Raw genomic sequence first — 21,692 nt, 5'->3', positions numbered from 1 at the left:
GGCAGAGGTCAAGGGACCTAATGCCAACAATGGCACAATGGATGCCATGGATATGGAGACTGCTGACACACCGCCAGTGCAGCAGCCCGTGGTCATAAAGCCGATGCCCGGGAAGATCAATGTTGTGAGTGCAGCGCCGGCCTCACACGTGGTGGTACCGAAGAAGCCGGCCAAGACGATATTGAGCGATGGACCTCCTAGCACCCCAGCTGTGGCAGCACCATCAACAACTGCAGTTCCATCAACATCATCAGCTGCAGCATCATCGTTTAAAACAACAATGGCAGATGACCTGCCATCTACATCAGCAGCAGCAGCAGCAAAGGCCGCATCTACTGTGGATAAGAAGATTGCTACCCAACCGGATGGCAAGACGAAGAAAAAAACAAAGAGGGCAAGGGCAAGGGTTGTGGCCGTTTACTCGGGCAATCGGTCCATTCCCCTCAAATCAGCATCAGCATCTGCACCAGCCCCACCTACCCCACCCGCTCCAACCCCACCCGCTCCAACGGATCAGAGACCAGGTAAGTCCTCAATTCCGGTGATCTCGGTGGTAGGGGTGAATGTCAAGGGGTTCGCAGATGACGTTAGGGCCTTGCTGGGACACGACAAGTATACGTTGTCGCTGGTTGGCAGGAATGGGGTGAACCTTCGGATCTTGTCCATGGACGAGCATGCGAAGGTTCTCTCCATGATTAGGGAAAAGGGGATCGCTTCGTTCACCTACTCTCCCAAGGGACAGACCGCACGCTCCGTCGTGCTCGAGGGTCTGTCGTCGTCTTATGATGAGGAAGATGTCCGGGCTGGGCTACGTGGTCTGCCACTAAGCCTGGACATCAGACGAGTTGTGAGGTTAGGGGGGAATAAGTGGCTTATCCACTTGGCCAGAGGACCCGACGTTGACGGACTCTTCGAGGTTAGAAGATTTCTCAGCTGTAGGGTCTTGTTTAGGAAGGACGTGAAGGTCGGGGTCTCGCAGTGTTTCAACTGCCAGAGGTTCGGCCATGTTTCCACCAACTGCGGCATGCCATTCCGGTGCGTCAAATGTGGTGGCGAACATGGCCCTGGGAAGTGCGCCATTCCGAAGGGGGTCTCACAACCCCGTTCGATAAAGGTGCAGGACCCTACCACTGGAGTTGTGACGGTGCGTCCTGAGTTTGCGTTGAGGTGCGTCAATTGTGGTGTTGACGGCCACGCTGCGAGCGCGAAGAACTGCCCTAAGAGGCAGGCTCTTCTGGCCCAGCGGGCACTGATGAAGTCTGGTGCTTCATCTACGCCTGCTGCAACGGCTGCTTCGGCGGCTCCGGTTGGACGCTACGCCCAACGGGGTGTCTCCTATGCTGCTGTGGCCACGGTTCGCACTGCGCCTGTTGTGGCACCGGCCGCTGTTCGTCCCGCACTTGCTGCGGTGCCGAATGGGGCTGGTTCTGCCGCCGCATCCGCTGCTGGTCTATTCGCCTCGTTTGACGCGAAGTGCAGGGATGCTTTCGGTAAGGACTTCCTTACCTGCGCAGCCGTCCTGCGTCAGCGATCTGCTGACATCAGGACGATGGTAGAGGTAGGCGACATTTGTGGAGCCATGATGTCGGTAGTTGACTCTCTCTGCGATGTCTAGAGATCTGAGAGTAGTATTTGTTAATGCCAATTCAGTCGTTTCTAGGCTGAAGAGACATTATCTTAGACTATTCTTGGATAGACACAGCCCTGACGTCATGCTTGTGGCCGAGCATAAGCTGAACGCGGGGCATCGCTTTGAGATGGAAGGGTATATTGTCTTTGCCCAGTACAGACGGGACCGCGTGGGTGGCGGAACGGCTGTGTTGGTCAGGGACAATATCAGGTGTGATAGGGTCCAGTTGGACTTAGGGGTTCTCGAGGGGACCTGTGTCAGGATACACAGAGAGGGCGGAAGGCCGCTCTGTGTGGTTTCCCTCTACTGCGCACCGGCCAATGACTTTGATGTATCTTCCCTAGATGCGTTGGGGTCATTGGCTGCGGGCTGTGAGGTCCTGGTCGGCGCTGACCTGAATGCCAGGCACGTCGAGTGGGGCGGCGGCTCTACTTGCGGCAGAGGGAGATTGGTACGCGAGTTTTTGCTCCGGTGTCCCGATCTGGACGTTGTTCCGACGGACGGACCAACCAGGTTCGGTAGGGGGTCAGCCTCCTACATCGATATCTGTTTGGCATCGCCCGGCGTTGCAGTGTCCGGTACGCGTGGTAGGATGATCGGCACTCTGGACTATGAGTCTGATCATAGGGCCTTGGAGATCCTTGTCTCCGGTGTTCGCCCGGATACGAGGGAGCCTGCTTTGGTCTATGACTACGCTAGGATGGACCGACACAGGTTCCACAGGGTTCTTGCCGACAATCTGGGTGAATGTTCTCTGCCGGTGGACCGAAATGTCACATGCGAGGAGATCGATGCGTGCATTGATTCCCTGAGTGGGGCACTTCGTGATGCCATGGAGTCCTCCACACCAAGGGTACGCCCTAGGCGTGGTGACTCTCGGAGACTTTCCCCGGAGGTTGTGGAACTGTTCCGGACGAAGAAAAGGCTTAGGCGCGCTCTTCATAGGACCACGGATCCTTTCCGGTACGACTTGTATAGGATGGAGATCCGGGATTTGGACCGTATCTTGCGTGATGAGATACGACGGTACGATGAGGAGCGCCAAGCTCGTCATCTGGCGAGTGTAAGGGTGGACGATAGGGTTTACTCTAAGGTTAGGGCCGCTGCCGGCATTAAGAAAAGGGTTCCGATCCCTGATCTTGTCCGGGCGGACGGGTCTGTCGTCTCGGATGACCGTCTCAAGGCGGACATACTGGCGGATCATGTCCAGGGTGACGTGTCGGAGATGGCCGGGAGGGGACTTCCTATAGACGGGTTGGTCAGAGACGAGGTTTCGTCGCTGGTCGGCGGTGTCCCTCTGGTGGAATTTTCTGCGGCTCTGGCCGCTGATGGCTCCGCTGGAGGAGGCTCTGTGGACTGGCGCAGGGGCCGATTTGTTTCAGCCGACGCGGTGGGAGATGCCCTTCGGGCTAGGCGTAATCGTAGATCCTGCGGTTTGGACGGCGTTCCTGACATCGTCCTTAAGAGGACGGACAGGAGGGCCTGGGGTGTCATCGCGGTCCTATTTAATCATTGCCTTAATTTGGGTTATTTCCCGGCGTCTTGGAAGGAGGCCATTACGGTCCCCATCCTTAAGCCGGGGAAGGACCCATCCAGGGGCGATGCTTACAGACCGATCAGCTTGCTCCCTTCGTTGGGCAAGCTCTTTGAGTTTTTCATGCTTGAGGGCATCAGGGAAACTCTCGATGACAGGGCGATCCTGCCTGACTGCCAGTTCGGTTTCAGGCGGGGTCTCTCCACCTCCCATGCCCTGACTGTATTCGGGGACCATGTTTCTAGGGGGCTCAACCGGCGACACGTCACGATTGCCGTGAGCCTTGATTTCTCCAGGGCGTTTGATAGCGTATGGCATGATGCTATCATATACAAGATGAGGATCCTGGGTTTTGACACGAACCTCTGCCGATTGGTCAGAGATTTCCTTGGTGGCAGAACTTTCAGGATCCGGGTAGGCGAGACTTTGTCGGGTGGTAGAGACGTGCGAACCGGGGTACCCCAGGGGTCTCTCCTGGGCCCGATTTTGTACAACATCTTTGTGTCTGACATTCCGGAACCACCCGCTGGCGACCTGCTCCTTGCTTATGCCGATGACATTTTCATTGCGGCATCGGGACCAGACGCTGCGGTTGTGGATGCCAGAGTGAACCATTACTTGGAGGAGCTCTCTGTCTATTTTGACAGATGGAGGCTGAAGCTTAATGTTGACAAATGCGAGGGCATGATCTTCAAGGGTAAGAGGCGGAACTTGTACCCCCGTTCACGGGCGTACGAACCCGCTCTTGCCATTGGAGGTCAGGCCATCGCCACTCGCGACAGCATTAAGTATCTAGGCGTTGTCTTCCAGGAAAGGTTCACCTTTGTTAGACACATTGATTATCTGCTCAACAAGGTCAAAGGGGTCTTCTTCTCCTACCTGAGGGTCTTTAGAACCTCAGGGGGTCTCAGTAGGCGTGTGAAGCTGCTGATCTATAAACAGATCATCAGGCCTATCACCGCGTACGCCTTTCCGGTATGGTTCGACATCACGTCCAACCAAATGGAAAGGTTGAGGATCTGGGAGAGGAGGATCCTCGTCTCTTGTCTGGGCCTCAGACCTGCTATGGGCCCTGATGGGGTGATGCGACGGCCATCCTGTGAGATGGTCTACTCCATGGCAGGTCTTGAGAGGATCGATGTGTTCCTTGTCAGGTGCGCGTTGGGTTTCTTGGAGAAGGCGTCCACTGTGGACAATGGTTTGGTGAGGGGATGTCTTCAGGGCGGCATAAGTCCTGGACGTTTGTTGGAAGTGCCACACCGGCCGCCGGTGTGCCTTGCGGATTTGGAGGAACAGGGCCTGCTTTCTAGGGATGGCAGACTCCTGTTCTATAATAGGAGGTTCGGATCCACCGGAATTGAGGACCTGGTCTACAACACTGCCCAGTAGGCAGTCTTCTGCGGGGGCATTGGGCTCCTAAATGTGTATATAGTATATAATATTTAGTCTATAAGTGTCATTATTTTATCTTAGTTTATAAGTATTATTGGATATTAACTTTCCTTCCAGGTACTATGGTTAAAAGAATAAAGTAATAGTTATGTGCTATGGCTGCGCCTCTGCACCTCTTTCGAATAGAGAATATATTTAGATAAGTAATAATATTTTACGCTAAATTTATACGTATATAGACAACATAACTTTAAGAATGTTCCTAATTGTCCTAACGATAAGTGTTTTGAAAATTAATAAATCAGCCAAAGGCGTCTAAAGGTTGAAACCATATTTTCAACCAATCAGCGTACACCAGTAGTGAGTGTATATTTACAAAGTGTTAAAGTGTGTTTAAAAAGAAAAATATAAGTGAAATCATGTCTGACGCCGCCGTTGTTGAAGCCACCGCATCTCCAGTCGCCGCTGTTGAGAAAAAGGCACCTAAGAAAGCCGCTGCCAAGGCAAAGAAACCCTCTGCTGCCCCAAGCCATCCACCAACCCAACAAATGGTCGATGCTGCCATCAAAACATTGAAAGAACGTGGTGGTTCCTCATTGCCTGCCATCAAGAAATACTTGGCCAGCACATACAAAGTTGATGCTGTAAAATTGGCCCCATTCATCAAGAAGTACTTGAAGAGCGCTGTTGCTAGTGGAAAATTGATCCAAACTAAAGGTAAGGGTGCCTCCGGTTCATTCAAATTGTCCCCATCTGCCTCGAAGGAACCTAAAGCAAAGAGCGCTGAAAAGAAGAAGAAGGCCCCAGCCGGTGATAAGAAAAAGAAGGCAGCAGCACCCAAAAAGGCAGCCGGTGAAAAGAAAGCCGCTGCAAAGAAGCCTTCCGCTGCTAAAAAGACCGCCGAGAAGAAGAAGACCGAAAAGGCCAAGGCTAAAACTGCCAAAAAGACAGGTACAGTTAAAGCTAAACCCGCAAAAACAGCCGCCAAAGCATCAGCCACTAAACCAAAGGCACCCAAGGCAAAAACCACCGCTGCCAAGCCCAAAAAGGCTGCCGCAGCAAAGAAGCCAGCTGCCAAGAAGACCGCCGCTAAGAAGTAATTTTTCCATGCAAAATTACTTATCATGTCAAAATGATTATTTTCGATATTCGAAAGCAGTATATCTAACAGCCCTTTTCAGGGCTACAAAAAAATTTTTAAAAAGAGACCAAATTTAACTCGAACAATTTTTTAATTACCTAATAAATACTATGTTAATTTTAAGGGAAAAGCTAATCACAGCCCTTTTCGTAGCTGTAAAACATCTGTTGAAATCTTTTAATACCATTGTTACCTAATATGGGAATAAATTACCCTTTAAGGAAATTTAAGTAATCACATGTTAAATGGGATTTTTTCCGCAACTGGATTAACTGTTTCACTTAGGGTCATAAACCAAAGCAATTACTAAGAATTATGAAAATCAGTTAATGTTAAAGAAAATCTCATTTAGCATACCTAACCAATAAGAGAGTGGCGTACAATATTCCCTTCAAAAATCGCACTTAGCATACCTATTTCATTCTTTACGAGCATACCTACCCATAGATCTCGCGTACAAACGCATAAGTCCACATATACATCTCTACACCATTTCACGCTAACATACTAGTATACATCCCTAAAAAATTTAGTATCAACACACACGCTCACATATACTCGAACATCAATACAACGTTGCATACCGAGTGTTTGAGCATAAGAGCAATATGTGTTGATCATATTACTGTAGATGTAGATGGTGCTAAGCAAGGAGGGCAATATTAGAGTATGGGTAGTATACATATTTTATTTTAAAAAAGTAATAAGGGCAATGTGAGGGTGAGTGGTAGATATATTTTTTCTTTAAATTTGTAAATATAAATTAATTTTAGTTGAATAACGAATTAAGTCTCTTTTTTAATTTATTTTGTGGCCCTGAAAAGGGCCTTTGATGTTGTAGGGAAAATATTGTACGACGAAATAAGTATGCCATTTACTTGGAGCTGGTGTACTTAGTAACGGCTTTGGTACCTTCACTGACAGCGTGCTTAGCCAACTCACCGGGCAATAATAGACGGACGGCAGTTTGGATTTCCCGACTGGTGATGGTGGAACGCTTGTTGTAGTGAGCCAAACGGGAGGCTTCGGCGGCGATACGTTCAAAGATATCGTTGACGAAACTGTTCATGATGCTCATGGCCTTTGAGGAGATACCAGTATCGGGATGGACTTGCTTCAACACTTTGTAAATGTAGATAGCATAACTCTCCTTACGCTTGGTGCGTCTCTTGGTCTTGTCACCCTTAGTGATGTTCTTTTGGGCTTTGCCGGCCTTCTTTGCTGCTTTACCACTGGCTTTTGGAGGCATTTTCACTTGGTTTTTTTTAAGTCACACAAACACTTTTAACACTGTTCACGATTTTGTGTGTTTGATGGCTTACTCGGAATATTTAAACCATTTCATGCACAAGATATTCAGGTAGACGAAAACAGTCGCTATGTTTACGAAAACAACCCTCTAAAATTAGCTACACGTTGGATCCGAAAGTATAAATACTGCAGTTCATGCTGCGAACTAATATCATTTGTGTTTCAGTGCTAAGTGAAGTGAATTAAAAAAAAAATAACTAAAAATGTCTGGTCGTGGTAAAGGTGGCAAAGTTAAGGGAAAGGCAAAGTCCCGTTCCAACCGTGCTGGTCTTCAATTCCCCGTCGGTCGTATCCATCGTTTGTTGCGCAAAGGCAACTATGCTGAACGTGTTGGTGCCGGAGCTCCAGTTTACTTGGCTGCTGTCATGGAGTATTTGGCCGCTGAAGTTCTTGAATTGGCTGGCAACGCTGCTCGTGACAACAAGAAGACAAGAATTATCCCCCGTCACTTGCAATTGGCTATCCGTAATGACGAAGAATTGAACAAATTGCTGTCCGGTGTCACCATTGCTCAAGGTGGTGTATTGCCAAACATCCAAGCTGTTCTCTTGCCCAAGAAGACCGAAAAGAAGGCTTAAATTATCTACGAGCATCAAAGAAAAAATGTAAATACAGGCCATCGTATAAATCAACAACAATCCGTCCTTTTCAGGACGACAAAAATTTTTTTAAAAGAGAAAAAACTATATCAAACCCCTTATTTTATCAAGAAAATTTACTTAAAAAATAGTTTTAAATAATAAATAAAATTTTAATTGTAGTTAAATTTAAAAAAAAATATTTTTTGGTCGATTTTTTTTTTCAGTGGATTTGGTAATTTGCTAGCAATTTCGTTATTCGAAATTTCCTTAAACAATCCTGTTTTTGGCGTAAATACAAAAAAATCTGCCATCTATTGTTTATAGGTAAACATTTTCAAATATGTTTACATCTTATCGACTATTGCAGGTCTTTTAATATACATGTCATAATTATCAGTTATCAATTATCATGCATCAACATTTCGCCTATTTGCATACATTAACATAATAAGAATTTAGTTTTATCGACCCTACTCAAGATTATCGGCATTTAATAGGATCAATGTTACCATTAGGGTACTGTAAAAACTATTTATTTTACATTTGAATATCACATGGTAATCATTGTTCATTTTCTGATGCTGAAAAAAATTGGCATATGTAATAACAAAACATCGAAACGAAGTATCTACGATCGTCCCTATTCGTACATTTGTGACAAAGTTAGCAGCTCCAAGCAAAGGAAACATTTAATGGTAGTATATGCGTGCATTTTGGTATCTGTGTGTATGTATGCTTTTTAGTGTTGTATACCATCGTTTCATCGTATTGTTCTAATGGCGTCGGTTTTAGTTTCGTCATGTATGTATGTATATTATAGAAGCTACATTTTGGCCGACGGCAAATTGAAAAATGGTAATATTTATTTTCAAATAAATTTTATGTATTTTTTTTTAGTAAAAATTTATAACAAGATATATCTCTTTTTAAATATGTTTTGTGGTCCTGAAAAGGACCGATTGTTTTAGTTTTTAAAATTTTCTCCAAAATAGCGTCAAGATAATGTTTAACCGCCGAAACCGTACAAAGTGCGGCCTTGTCTCTTCAAAGCGTAGACGACATCCATAGCGGTGACGGTTTTACGCTTAGCGTGTTCAGTGTAGGTGACAGCATCACGAATAACGTTTTCCAAAAACACCTTCAGGACACCACGGGTTTCTTCGTAAATCAATCCAGAGATACGCTTTACACCGCCACGACGAGCCAAACGTCTGATTGCAGGCTTGGTGATACCTTGGATGTTATCACGCAACACTTTACGATGACGTTTAGCGCCACCTTTTCCCAAGCCTTTGCCACCTTTACCACGACCAGTCATTTTTTCACTTTTTAAATTAAATTCACTTCACAAGTTATGCACAAGAACTAATACTTACCATGATTTATTTGATTTATTTATTTATTTACCATATTTTTCATTTAACAATTTTTGCCTTATAAGCTACGATCTTATGTCTTATTTTCTTTAGCATATATATATATATATTTCTATAAAGTTCTTACATTCTAATTATATACTAATGTTTTTGGTAGGCCAGCCAAACCCATTATCCTTATTTCATTCTAGTTCCACTTTAAAAGCCCGTGGAGTCTCTTATCATATTTGCCCTAGTAAAAAGGTAAAGAAAAACTCTAGGATCTAACTCTCAACTGTTTTTTTTATATTTCCTACTTAAAACTAATAAAACGTATTTACATAACAAAAACTAAAAAGGAAATCATAATAAAACAAAAATTCAAAAAGGTATTTACATAATATTTACAGGTTCATAAACTTAAATTAACAATCCATTCTTGAAAGCAAAATTATTAAGGTATTTACAAAAAGGTCATAAAATTATTCTCTCCAAATTCTATTTCCCCCATAGGGGATCTCTCATTGCGAAGTACGATAAACAAGATCGTCAAAACCGTATGTTCGGAACCGTCTATGATAAAACAGCAGCCGACCATTCTCATCGTAAAGTTTCCCATTCTCGGACATGTTTAACAAGGAGGCCGGGGGTAAGTATGCCCCTTGTCGAATGTATCGGTCAAAAGTCTCATCAGAGACAGCGCAGCCCCTTACCATCTCATTTGGATGGCTGGAGCATTTCGAGAGTTGATCAAGGGCAGTCCGTGTCATAAATACATCGATCCGGCCCAAAGCGCTCAATTCATATATCCTCCTACAGCTAGGCCTGATCCAGTGCCCTTCCTCATCCATCCTGCATCTGAGATCCAGACAATATCTAAGGATCCTTCTCTCCAACATCCGAATCCTCTCCATCTGATGAGATGATATGGAGAACCATATCGGGAATCCGTATGACATCGACGGACGCACAATCTGTCTATATATGGCCAGTTTAACCCTCCGGCTCAGGCCTCCCCTTCCCGCGAGGGCACTGTACAATGCCTGGAAAGCCATCCTACCCTTCGCCATGACATGGTCCACATGACGCGTATAGGTCATGTCCTCTTGAAATACAATGCCCAGGTACTTCAGGACCCTTGCATTAGCAATCACCTCCCCTCCGATGGTCACCCTAGGTATATATCCCCTAGCGTTCTTGAATATCCGCTTCTTGATGCCCTTGAACATAATCGTTCTGCACTTCTCCACGTTGAGCGAGAGTCTCCATCTGTCGAAATAAATCCTGAGGGTCTCCAGGTACCTGGTCAAATTCCTCTCAGCTATCCTCGCGCTGGCATGAGTGGACGCCACCATTATGTCGTCCGCATATATTAGCAGAAGTTCCCCTCCCTGTGGGAGAGGAATATCTGCTAAGTATATGTTGTACAGTACAGGGCCCAGCACCGAGCCCTGTGGTACCCCCGCCATCACGGCCCTCGTATCAGACCTAACGGTCCCTAAGGCCACAGCAAATGATCTGCCTCTGAGGTACTCCCCCACCAAGGCAACAACATACCGATCGAAACCGAATGTCCTCATCTTCTCTACAATACCCATCTGCCACACGGTATCGAAGGCCTTCTGGAAATCCAAGCTGACGGCTATGGTAGCACAGCGGTCGTTCAACCTTCTTGCCACCCTGTCCGTCAGGGTCATCAGTGCATGTACCGTCGAGGTCTGCCTTCTAAAACCAAATTGGCAATCGCCAAGAACAGCCTCCGTATCGAGATGTTCGTTCAGCCTCTCCAGAATCACTATCTCAAACAGCTTCCCCACGTTCGATAGAAGCGAGATTGGCCTATATCCACCTGGGTCAGTGGGATCCTTGCCCGGTTTAGGTACTGCGACAACCTTGGACACCTTCCACTCCTTAGGGAAATATCCAACATTCAATGAGTGGTTGAATATTAGGGTCAGGGCAGACCATGCCCCTCTGCCAGCCCTCTTCAGAGCAAAATTCGGGATTCCGTCTTCTCCACAACTCTTTTTGTTATTTAGCCTCTTGAGATAGGCTCCTATTTCCTCCACTTTGACCAGCCGTAACGGTACTGCGGTCGATCCCGGGATCACTGTCCCATCTGCAAAATAGTCTGTGCCAAAATCCACCATAGGTGCCAAGGGCTCTTCATCGTCATCAGGGGCGTATCCGGCTACAGCAGTCCCCTGTATTCTCGCAAATTCACTAGCTAGTATCTCGGCCTTTTCTCGATCGGCCACAGCTCTCCTGCCACCCGAGTCCACCAAGTCATCGATTCCCCTTCTCCTTAGGGCACCACTCAGCCCCTTCACCTTTCTGTACATGTCCTTGTCTGCGGAGATGGCCTGCAGCCTTCGAAGGTAATACTCCTCTTCAAACCTTGCTATCCGCTCGCCAATCAGTTTATTCATCCTCTTGATAATAGCCTTCGCAGTGGTGTAGCCCTGCGGGTCAAGAGTCCTATGTACTCTCCTCCTGAGCGTCTTCTTTTGGCGGATCAAATCCAAAATGTCGGGCGGCAGTTCCGGCAACCCATCTCTCTTTGGCGTAACCTTCCTAATGGTCTCTACCATGGTCTGATTAATAGCAGATGAAAGCTTTCCAACTGCCTCATCTATCTCAGCCGGCAACACATTGCGATCCCTAGGGAGCAATTCCGATCCAAGCCTCTCGGCCAGTTTCCGATTGAAGGCCCTGACATCCATCCTATTGAAATCATAGACCTCCACCCTCTCTCCAGCCCGCAACCCAATAGTTGTGGCCTCTAACACCACCGCCTTATGATCGGATTCAAAATCCACGATCCTCAGTCCACCCCTCCTCATGGCACCCTCTGTAGGTCGAATACCCACAGTAGTCAGAATCATGTCTATATACGACCCTGTCCCCATCGCACACCTTGTCGGCCCAACCGTAGGTCTAACCAGCAAAGACGGGCACGACAGCAGCCACTCGTAGAGCGCCCTCCCCCTTGTGTTCATCTGGACCCCACCCCATGAGCCATGCTTGGCATTAAGATCTGCGCCTATGACCGCCTCATCAGTCCCAATGACTGCCTCGACCGCATCGAGGCTTCCCACTCCCAGCGCCTCAGTCGGCCGTAAGTACAACGACATGGCAACGACGCTCCTGCCCCCGGTCCCTTTGATCCTGACTACTGTAGCCTCGACGTTTCCGAAATCCGACGCAAGCCTCTCCCCACTCAACCTGTCCGTCAAGCATATCGCCGTACCACCACCGGCGCTGCCCCCTCTCCGATCCTGCCTAAAGACCGTATAGCCCTGCAGACCATATGTGTGCCTAGCTGATAACTTCGTCTCGGCTATCAGTAGTACATCAGGTCTGTGCTCCCTCACAAACAGCTCCAAGTAGTGTCTCTTCTGGCGAGACACTAAGGAATTCACATTCAAGAAAATACACTTCAAACTAGTCATAGAGTCTCAGGCTAAGAAGCAGACCGAAAACGCCCTGCAATCTCTCATCATCATTCGTATATCGCCTGTATGTGTCGACAAACCCATTCACCTTCCTCATGCACGTGACAAAGTCCTTTCCTATGAGCCTCTTCAGCTCCCCATCAAACCAGCCCATCGCGGCTCCTACCTGCCCAGACGCTTCCCTAGACACCGGTACCGCATCCACCCTAGTCCGTAAACCGGCCGACTCAGCCATCCCTACAGCGCCAGCGAAGGTCCTACCCTGCTGCACAAAACTAGGCGCCACCGCCTCTCTCCGGGGCCCCACCGCTCTATTCACATTATTCGCCCTCGCAAACGACTTCCTCTCCTCCATCTCCCTAAGGAGACTTATCCTCTTTGGACACTCCTTTGAACTGGCCACGTGGCCATCCACCCCGCAATTAACACAGTGAACCTGCCGACCTATTCTCCTCACTATCTCCCCGGTCACAGGGTCCTTCTCCAAAGTCTCCTGACAATTCTGCTCTCTATTCGGGACCTCGCATTTCCCGGCCCCATGCGACTGGCCGCACTTGACGCATCTGTACGGCATTCTACAATTAGTGGACACATGCCCGAACCTCTGGCAATTATGGCACTGAACCAGACCCTTCCTCTTGTGGGTCTCAACCCTGACCCTGCAGTTCAACAGATACCTAAGCCTCCGAAAAGCCTTTATATCAGCACTTTTGTCCAATTGGACTACCCATCGGTCACCCCTCAGCTTGACCACATTCCTCAGACCCAGCTCCGGCATATTCTCATTAATATACCCCTCTAAATCCTCCTTGTCAAACGTGTCCGACAACCCCTTTATAATAACCGAAACCGGTTTTAACTCCCTCGGCGTAAAGGTGAAATGAGAGACCCCCCTTTCCTCCAAAAACTTCCTAATCACCTCATGGTCCCCATTCGTATTCAATTTAAGATTTATCAAGTTCTTATTAACAATATGCAGTGAAAAAAGATTATGTCCTAATCTCTCCTTAACATTACTTATCAATACCTTCGAATTGGAATTATATATTTTTATGACGGGTGGGCTGGCCTTACCTTTCGATCCTGTTGACGTTGTCGGTCCCTTTGTTGTTGAATTAATTTGGCCTCTCTCATGATCCATGGCTTCCTTCTCAGTATTTCTCTGCAGTTGTTGTTGTTGCTGCCCTGGCTGTTTTGGCACTGCTCCTTTGTTGGCTGGTAATGTGGCCTGCTGCCCTGCTATATCTACATTCATGTCCATATCGATTTCATGGTCGATTTCTAGGCTCCACTCTGTTGCTGTTATATGATGTGCTGTCGGCATGACATCGGCTTTTGTGATAGTTCTAGTCGGGTTGTTGACGACTTCCGTTGTTTTTGTAGTTTTGCCGAGGGGGTTGGCTGCTTCGGCATTTATATTCGTTTTTGCCATTGTTGTCGTTTGGCAATAGTTCACATTATTTGGCGGTTGGAGATTGATGTTGGCGTCTCCACCGGCCAATTTTGATGTTAATTGATTGTTTACCATCATAAGCTCATTTATTTTCTGGAGGGCTATCTGATGATCATTTTTTAATTGCTCTAGTTGTCTCGTGAGCTCTATTATTGCTGCATCGGCTTTCAATTTTTTGAAATCCCTGTCGCCGGAATTTCCCGATCTGTTTTTCTTTCTCTTCGTGGATTCACGACTCTGAACCACCTGGAAACCATCGGCTGTTAAAAATTCTTCTTCGGCAACATTGGCGTTGAGAGTACCATTAATGCTCGGGTTTCTATTGTTCATAGAATTGACTACTATGCGATTCTCATCGTCTGGGGTGCCAATAGCACCACCACTGCTATCACTCATGATGCACTTCAAGACTTCGTAATACTACGAAAGTTAACTTCTTTTGCACTTCGTATAAGTTCACTTCTAACACTTGATGTTTACACTTCGAGCGCTGCTCGGCTTCTACTTTTAATCTCTATACTTACCATGCTGCGATACCTCATATTTATACAAAATCCGCTCTGAATTTACTACATACACATACGCTTCGATCTATCTTCGGGGTTGTTCGTATACACTTCGTGTGTACAGATACAAATGTTGAAGCATATACGCAGCACACACCCTTATTGGAAACTGTAGCACGCCAAATTTTTTTCTATAAATATCGGGAATCGCTCCGTAAGGCAACTATTACCGTGTTAACAGTGTTTGTGTGCATATCGTGAAGTGAACTAAAAACCTCTAGTGAAAAATGGCTCGTACTAAGCAAACTGCCCGTAAATCTACTGGTGGCAAAGCCCCTCGTAAGCAATTGGCTACCAAAGCTGCTCGTAAGAGCGCACCAGCCACCGGTGGTGTTAAGAAGCCACATCGTTTCCGCCCTGGTACCGTTGCTTTGCGTGAAATCCGTCGCTACCAGAAGAGTACTGAGTTGTTGATCCGCAAATTGCCTTTCCAACGTTTGGTTCGTGAAATTGCCCAAGATTTCAAGACTGACTTGCGTTTCCAGAGCTCTGCTGTCATGGCCTTGCAAGAAGCTAGCGAAGCCTACTTGGTCGGTCTCTTCGAAGATACCAACTTGTGTGCCATCCATGCCAAGCGTGTCACCATCATGCCCAAGGATATCCAATTGGCCAGACGTATTCGTGGAGAACGTGCTTAAATTATTGACATTTTAAAAGCCAACTTTTTTTTACAAAAACAATCGGTCCTTTTCAGGACCACAATATTTTTATAAAAAAGAGAAAAAAATTTATTCAAAACTTACACCTTTTTATTTTTATTAAAATAAATAAATATAGTCTTTTTTTGGGGATGGAAAAATACACTATTTTTATTAAAAAAAAATTTTTCTTTTCTATGCGTTTTACTTTTGGTAATATTGGGTTTCAAAACATGGAGCGAAATCAAAAACTTTTTTTAAAAAAAAATTATTTAATTTACTTTTTATGTGGAATTGAAATTTTTTATTTTCTATTAGCAACAGTATATTTGCTGTTATTCTTTTTGCAAAATTTGATTTTTCGTAGTAGCTACATAACAAGAATGAATGAAGATAAAAACAGGCAGGCCAATACATTCGAGAGAATTTTAACTTTAAATAGATAATTTAGATACATTGAATATAAATTTTTTCTGTATTTTTTATTATTTTTAAACAAATGATATTTTTTGCTATTCTAAAAACTGTTTTAAAAAGAATAAAATAGTATTTTAATATTTTAAATTATTAAAGGGAAATAGATTTCGTTCGGTATGCAACTGTTCTACATTTGCTTGCTTAGACAAGGGCATTTTTCAATTTGTGTTTAATTTCCAAAAAAAAAAATATATTTTTTTTTAAATTTGTAATTGCAACAATACATTGTTTAGAATTTACATTTTTAAATTTTTTATTTAGTTTCAAGTCCACTTTATATAGAAAAAAATATTTTATAATAAATGCAATAGAGCTCACCGCACATTTTGCATAGCCAACGACGTTGGTATAACATAGCATCGTAATATTTTAGACTTTTCGTAACAAACGTACACTTTTTACAAATTATGTAACATTTTAATAGAAATCTATCATTTCTATAATATTTTATGATAAAATTTTCCTAAAACATTTTTACATTAGAGCTTTCAAATTAATTTGCAGAAAAACTTTTATTCATGGAAAATACGCCAATATGGTGAATTCAACTGTCATAGACTACATAATAAAATCGATTATTTCACTATGAAAATCATCCAAATTTTCACTTTTTTTTACACTTCTTTCAAGAAAACATATCAAGATTCCATACTAAATTTTTATAAAAACCAATTTTCAATAAAAATTGGAAAATTTTTATAATTTAGTTACAATTTTATCATAACATTTTTATAAACTTTCAACTCAAACCCTTATAACTCGGTAACGCTTAAAGATAATTAACTCGGATTTTCTTTAATGATTAGCTGGATATCTCTACTAGAAGAATTGTATAAAAAATTAAAAGAAATTGTTACTATCTCATCGTAAAATGAATAATTCTGTGAAAACTTTTGTAAAAATTTTTATTCGCTTCCACACAACGTTTCGCAAAATTTCGTAGTTGACTACTATGTACTTCTCATAATTTCGATGTACCCAGCCATCACTAGTCTAAAGGTTGAAACCATATTTTCAACCAATCAGCGTACACCAGTAGTGAGTGTATATTTACAAAGTGTTAAAGTGTGTTTAAAAAGAAAAATATAAGTGAAATCATGTCTGACGCCGCCGTTGTTGAAGCCACCGCATCTCCAGTCGCCGCTGTTGAGAAAAAGGCACCTAAGAAAGCCGCTGCCAAGGCAAAGAAACCCTCTGCTGCCCCAAGCCATCCACCAACCCAACAAATGGTCGATGCTGCCATCAAAACATTGAAAGAACGTGGTGGTTCCTCATTGCCTGCCATCAAGAAATACTTGGCCAGCACATACAAAGTTGATGCTGTAAAATTGGCCCCATTCATCAAGAAGTACTTGAAGAGCGCTGTAAGTACTTGAAGAGCGCTGTAAATACAGGCCATCGTATAAATCAACAACAATCCGTCCTTTTCAGGACGACAAAAATTTTTTTAAAAGAGAAAAAACTATATCAAACCCCTTATTTTATCAAGAAAATTTACTTAAAAAATAGTTTTAAATAATAAATAAAATTTTAATTGTAGTTAAATTTAAAAAAAAATATTTTTTGGTCGATTTTTTTTTTCAGTGGATTTGGTAATTTGCTAGCAATTTCGTTATTCGAAATTTCCTTAAACAATCCTGTTTTTGGCGTAAATACAAAAAAATCTGCCATCTATTGTTTGTAGGTAAACATTTTCAAATATGTTTACATCTTATCGACTATTGCAGGTCTTTTAATATACATGTCATAATTATCAGTTATCAATTATCATGCATCAACATTTCGCCTATTTGCATACATTAACATAATAAGAATTTAGTTTTATCGACCCTACTCAAGATTATCGGCATTTAATAGGATCAATGTTACCATTAGGGTACTGTAAAAACTATTTATTTTACATTTGAATATCACATGGTAATCATTGTTCATTTTCTGATGCTGAAAAAAATTGGCATATGTAATAACAAAACATCGAAACGAAGTATCTACGATCGTCCCTCTTCGTACATTTGTGACAAAGTTAGCAGCTCCAAGCAAAGGAAACATTTAATGGTAGTATATGCGTGCATTTTGGTATCTGTGTGTATGTATGCTTTTTAGTGTTGTATACCATCGTTTCATCGTATTGTTCTAATGGCGTCGGTTTTAGTTTCGTCATGTATGTATGTATATTATAGAAGCTACATTTTGGCCGACGGCAAATTGAAAAATGGTAATATTTATTTTCAAATAAATTTTATGTATTTTTTTTTAGTAAAAATTTATAACAAGATATATCTCTTTTTAAATATGTTTTGTGGTCCTGAAAAGGACCGATTGTTTTAGTTTTTAAAATTTTCTCCAAAATAGCGTCAAGATAATGTTTAACCGCCGAAACCGTACAAAGTGCGGCCTTGTCTCTTCAAAGCGTAGACGACATCCATAGCGGTGACGGTTTTACGCTTAGCGTGTTCAGTGTAGGTGACAGCATCACGAATAACGTTTTCCAAAAACACCTTCAGGACACCACGGGTTTCTTCGTAAATCAATCCAGAGATACGCTTTACACCGCCACGACGAGCCAAACGTCTGATTGCAGGCTTGGTGATACCTTGGATGTTATCACGCAACACTTTACGATGACGTTTAGCGCCACCTTTTCCCAAGCCTTTGCCACCTTTACCACGACCAGTCATTTTTTCACTTTTTAAATTAAATTCACTTCACAAGTTATGCACAAGAACTAATACTTACCATGTTATTTATTTATTTATTTACCATATTTTTCATTTAACAATTTTTGCCTTATAAGCTACGATCTTATGTCTTATTTTCTTTAGCATATATATATATATATTTCTATAAAGTTCTTACATTCTAATTATATACTAATGTTTTTGGTAGGCCAGCCAAACCCATTATCCTTATTTCATTCTAGTTCCACTTTAAAAGCCCGTGGAGTCACTTATCATATTTGCCCTAGTAAAAAGGTAAAGAAAAACTCTAGGATCTAACTCTCAAATGTTTTTTTTTTTTTATATTTCCTACTTAAAACTAATAAAACGTATTTACATAACAAAAACTAAAAAGGAAATCATAATAAAACAAAAATTCAAAAAGGTATTTACATAATATTTACAGGTTCATAAACTTAAATTAACAATCCATTCTTGAAAGCAAAATTATTAAGGTATTTACAAAAAGGTCATAAAATTATTCTCTCCAAATTCTATTTCCCCCATAGGGGATCTCTCATTGCGAAGTACGATAAACAAGATCGTCAAAACCGTATGTTCGGAACCGTCTATGATAAAACAGCAGCCGACCATTCTCATCGTAAAGTTTCCCATTCTCGGACATGTTTAACAAGGAGGCCGGGGGTAAGTATGCCCCTTGTCGAATGTATCGGTCAAAAGTCTCATCAGAGACAGCGCAGCCCCTTACCATCTCATTTGGATGGCTGGAGCATTTCGAGAGTTGATCAAGGGCAGTCCGTGTCATAAATACATCGATCCGGCCCAAAGCGCTCAATTCATATATCCTCCTACAGCTAGGCCTGATCCAGTGCCCTTCCTCATCCATCCTGCATCTGAGATCCAGACAATATCTAAGGATCCTTCTCTCCAACATCCGAATCCTCTCCATCTGATGAGATGATATGGAGAACCATATCGGGAATCCGTATGACATCGACGGACGCACAATCTGTCTATATATGGCCAGTTTAACCCTCCGGCTCAGGCCTCCCCTTCCCGCGAGGGCACTGTACAATGCCTGGAAAGCCATCCTACCCTTCGCCATGACATGGTCCACATGACGCGTATAGGTCATGTCCTCTTGAAATACAATGCCCAGGTACTTCAGGACCCTTGCATTAGCAATCACCTCCCCTCCGATGGTCACCCTAGGTATATATCCCCTAGCGTTCTTGAATATCCGCTTCTTGATGCCCTTGAACATAATCGTTCTGCACTTCTCCACGTTGAGCGAGAGTCTCCATCTGTCGAAATAAATCCTGAGGGTCTCCAGGTACCTGGTCAAATTCCTCTCAGCTATCCTCGCGCTGGCATGAGTGGACGCCACCATTATGTCGTCCGCATATATTAGCAGAAGTTCCCCTCCCTGTGGGAGAGGAATATCTGCTAAGTATATGTTGTACAGTACAGGGCCCAGCACCGAGCCCTGTGGTACCCCCGCCATCACGGCCCTCGTATCAGACCTAACGGTCCCTAAGGCCACAGCAAATGATCTGCCTCTGAGGTACTCCCCCACCAAGGCAACAACATACCGATCGAAACCGAATGTCCTCATCTTCTCTACAATACCCATCTGCCACACGGTATCGAAGGCCTTCTGGAAATCCAAGCTGACGGCTATGGTAGCACAGCGGTCGTTCAACCTTCTTGTCACCCTGTCCGTCAGGGTCATCAGTGCATGTACCGTCGAGGTCTGCCTTCTAAAACCAAATTGGCAATCGCCAAGAACAGCCTCCGTATCGAGATGTTCGTTCAGCCTCTCCAGAATCACTATCTCAAACAGCTTCCCCACGTTCGATAGAAGCGAGATTGGCCTATATCCACCTGGGTCAGTGGGATCCTTGCCCGGTTTAGGTACTGCGACAACCTTGGACACCTTCCACTCCTTAGGGAAATATCCAACATTTAATGAGTGGTTGAATATTAGGGTCAGGGCAGACCATGCCCCTCTGCCAGCCCTCTTCAGAACAAAATTCGGGATTCCGTCTTCTCCACAACTCTTTTTGTTATTTAGCCTCTTGAGATAGGCTCCTATTTCCTCCACTTTGACCAGCCGTAACGGTACTGCGGTCGATCCCGGGATCACTGTCCCATCTGCAAAATAGTCTGTGCCAAAATCCACCATAGGTGCCAAGGGCTCTTCATCGTCATCAGGGGCGTATCCGGCTACAGCAGTCCCCTGTATTCTCGCAAATTCACTAGCTAGTATCTCGGCCTTTTCTCGATCGGCCACAGCTCTCCTGCCACCCGAGTCCACCAAGTCATCGATTCCCCTTCTCCTTAGGGCACCACTCAGCCCCTTCACCTTTCTGTACATGTCCTTGTCTGCGGAGATGGCCTGCAGCCTTCGAAGGTAATACTCCTCTTCAAACCTTGCTATCCGCTCGCCAATCAGTTTATTCATCCTCTTGATAATAGCCTTCGCAGTGATGTAGCCTTGCGGGTCAAGAGTCCTATGTACTCTCCTCCTGAGCGTCTTCTTTTGGCGGATCAAATCCAAAATGTCGGGCGGCAGTTCCGGCAACCCATCTCTCTTTGGCGTAACCTTCCTAATGGTCTCTACCATGGTCTGATTAATAGCAGATGAAAGCTTTCCAACTGCCTCATCTATCTCAGCCGGCAACACATTGCGATCCCTAGGGAGCAATTCCGATCCAAGCCTCTCGGCCAGTTTCCGATTGAAGGCCCTGACATCCATCCTATTGAAATCATAGACCTCCACCCTCTCTCCAGCCCGCAACCCAATAGTTGTGGCCTCTAACACCACCGCCTTATGATCGGATTCAAAATCCACGATCCTCAGTCCACCCCTCCTCATGGCACCCTCTGTAGGTCGAATACCCACAGTAGTCAGAATCATGTCTATATACGACCCTGTCCCCATCGCACACCTTGTCGGCCCAACCGTAGGTCTAACCAGCAAAGACGGGCACGACAGCAGCCACTCGTAGAGCGCCCTCCCCCTTGTGTTAATACTTACCATGCTGCGATACCTCATATTTATACAAAATCCGCTCTGAATTTACTACATACACATACGCTTCGATCTATCTTCGGGGTTGTTCGTATACACTTCGTGTGTACAGATACAAATGTTGAAGCATATACGCAGCACACACCCTTATTGGAAACTGTAGCACGCCAAATTTTTTCTATAAATATCGGGAATCGCTCCGTAAGGCAACTATTACAGTGTTAACAGTGTTTGTGTGCATATCGTGAAGTGAACTAAAAACCTCTAGTGAAAAATGGCTCGTACTAAGCAAACTGCCCGTAAATCTACTGGTGGCAAAGCCCCTCGTAAGCAATTGGCTACCAAAGCTGCTCGTAAGAGCGCACCAGCCACCGGTGGTGTTAAGAAGCCACATCGTTTCCGCCCTGGTACCGTTGCTTTGCGTGAAATCCGTCGCTACCAGAAGAG

The 21,692-nt window shown here is 44.4% G+C and overlaps 1 protein-coding gene across 1 annotated transcript; it reads left to right on the top strand.

The window, feature by feature from the left end:
• Positions 1-4,975: 4,975 nt before the first annotated feature.
• Positions 4,976-9,484, top strand: LOC131996162 (histone H1-like). The gene is made up of 2 exons (XM_059365615.1): positions 4,976-5,644; positions 9,458-9,484. Exons 1-2 carry the CDS (start codon positions 4,976-4,978, stop codon positions 9,482-9,484), a joined length of 696 nt encoding a protein of 231 aa, XP_059221598.1.
• Positions 9,485-21,692: the final 12,208 nt, after the last annotated feature.

The sequence above is a fragment of the Stomoxys calcitrans genome, chromosome 3, assembly GCF_963082655.1.
Source record: "Stomoxys calcitrans chromosome 3, idStoCalc2.1, whole genome shotgun sequence".
Taxonomy (NCBI): domain Eukaryota; kingdom Metazoa; phylum Arthropoda; class Insecta; order Diptera; family Muscidae; genus Stomoxys; species Stomoxys calcitrans.
Note: the sequence above shows the minus strand (reverse complement) of the source record. Positions and strands in the feature narration are given on the sequence as shown.

Excerpts from the sequence above, each read along its gene's own strand:
- LOC131996162 (XM_059365615.1), top strand. The coding sequence starts at position 4,976 with ATGTCTGACGCCGCCGTTGTTGAAGCCACCGCATCTCCAGTCGCCGCT. Across the intron at positions 5,645-9,457 it reads CAGCTGCCAAGAAGACCGCC|GGGATCTCTCATTGCGAAGT; the intron begins GCTAAGAAGTAA and ends TTTCCCCCATAG.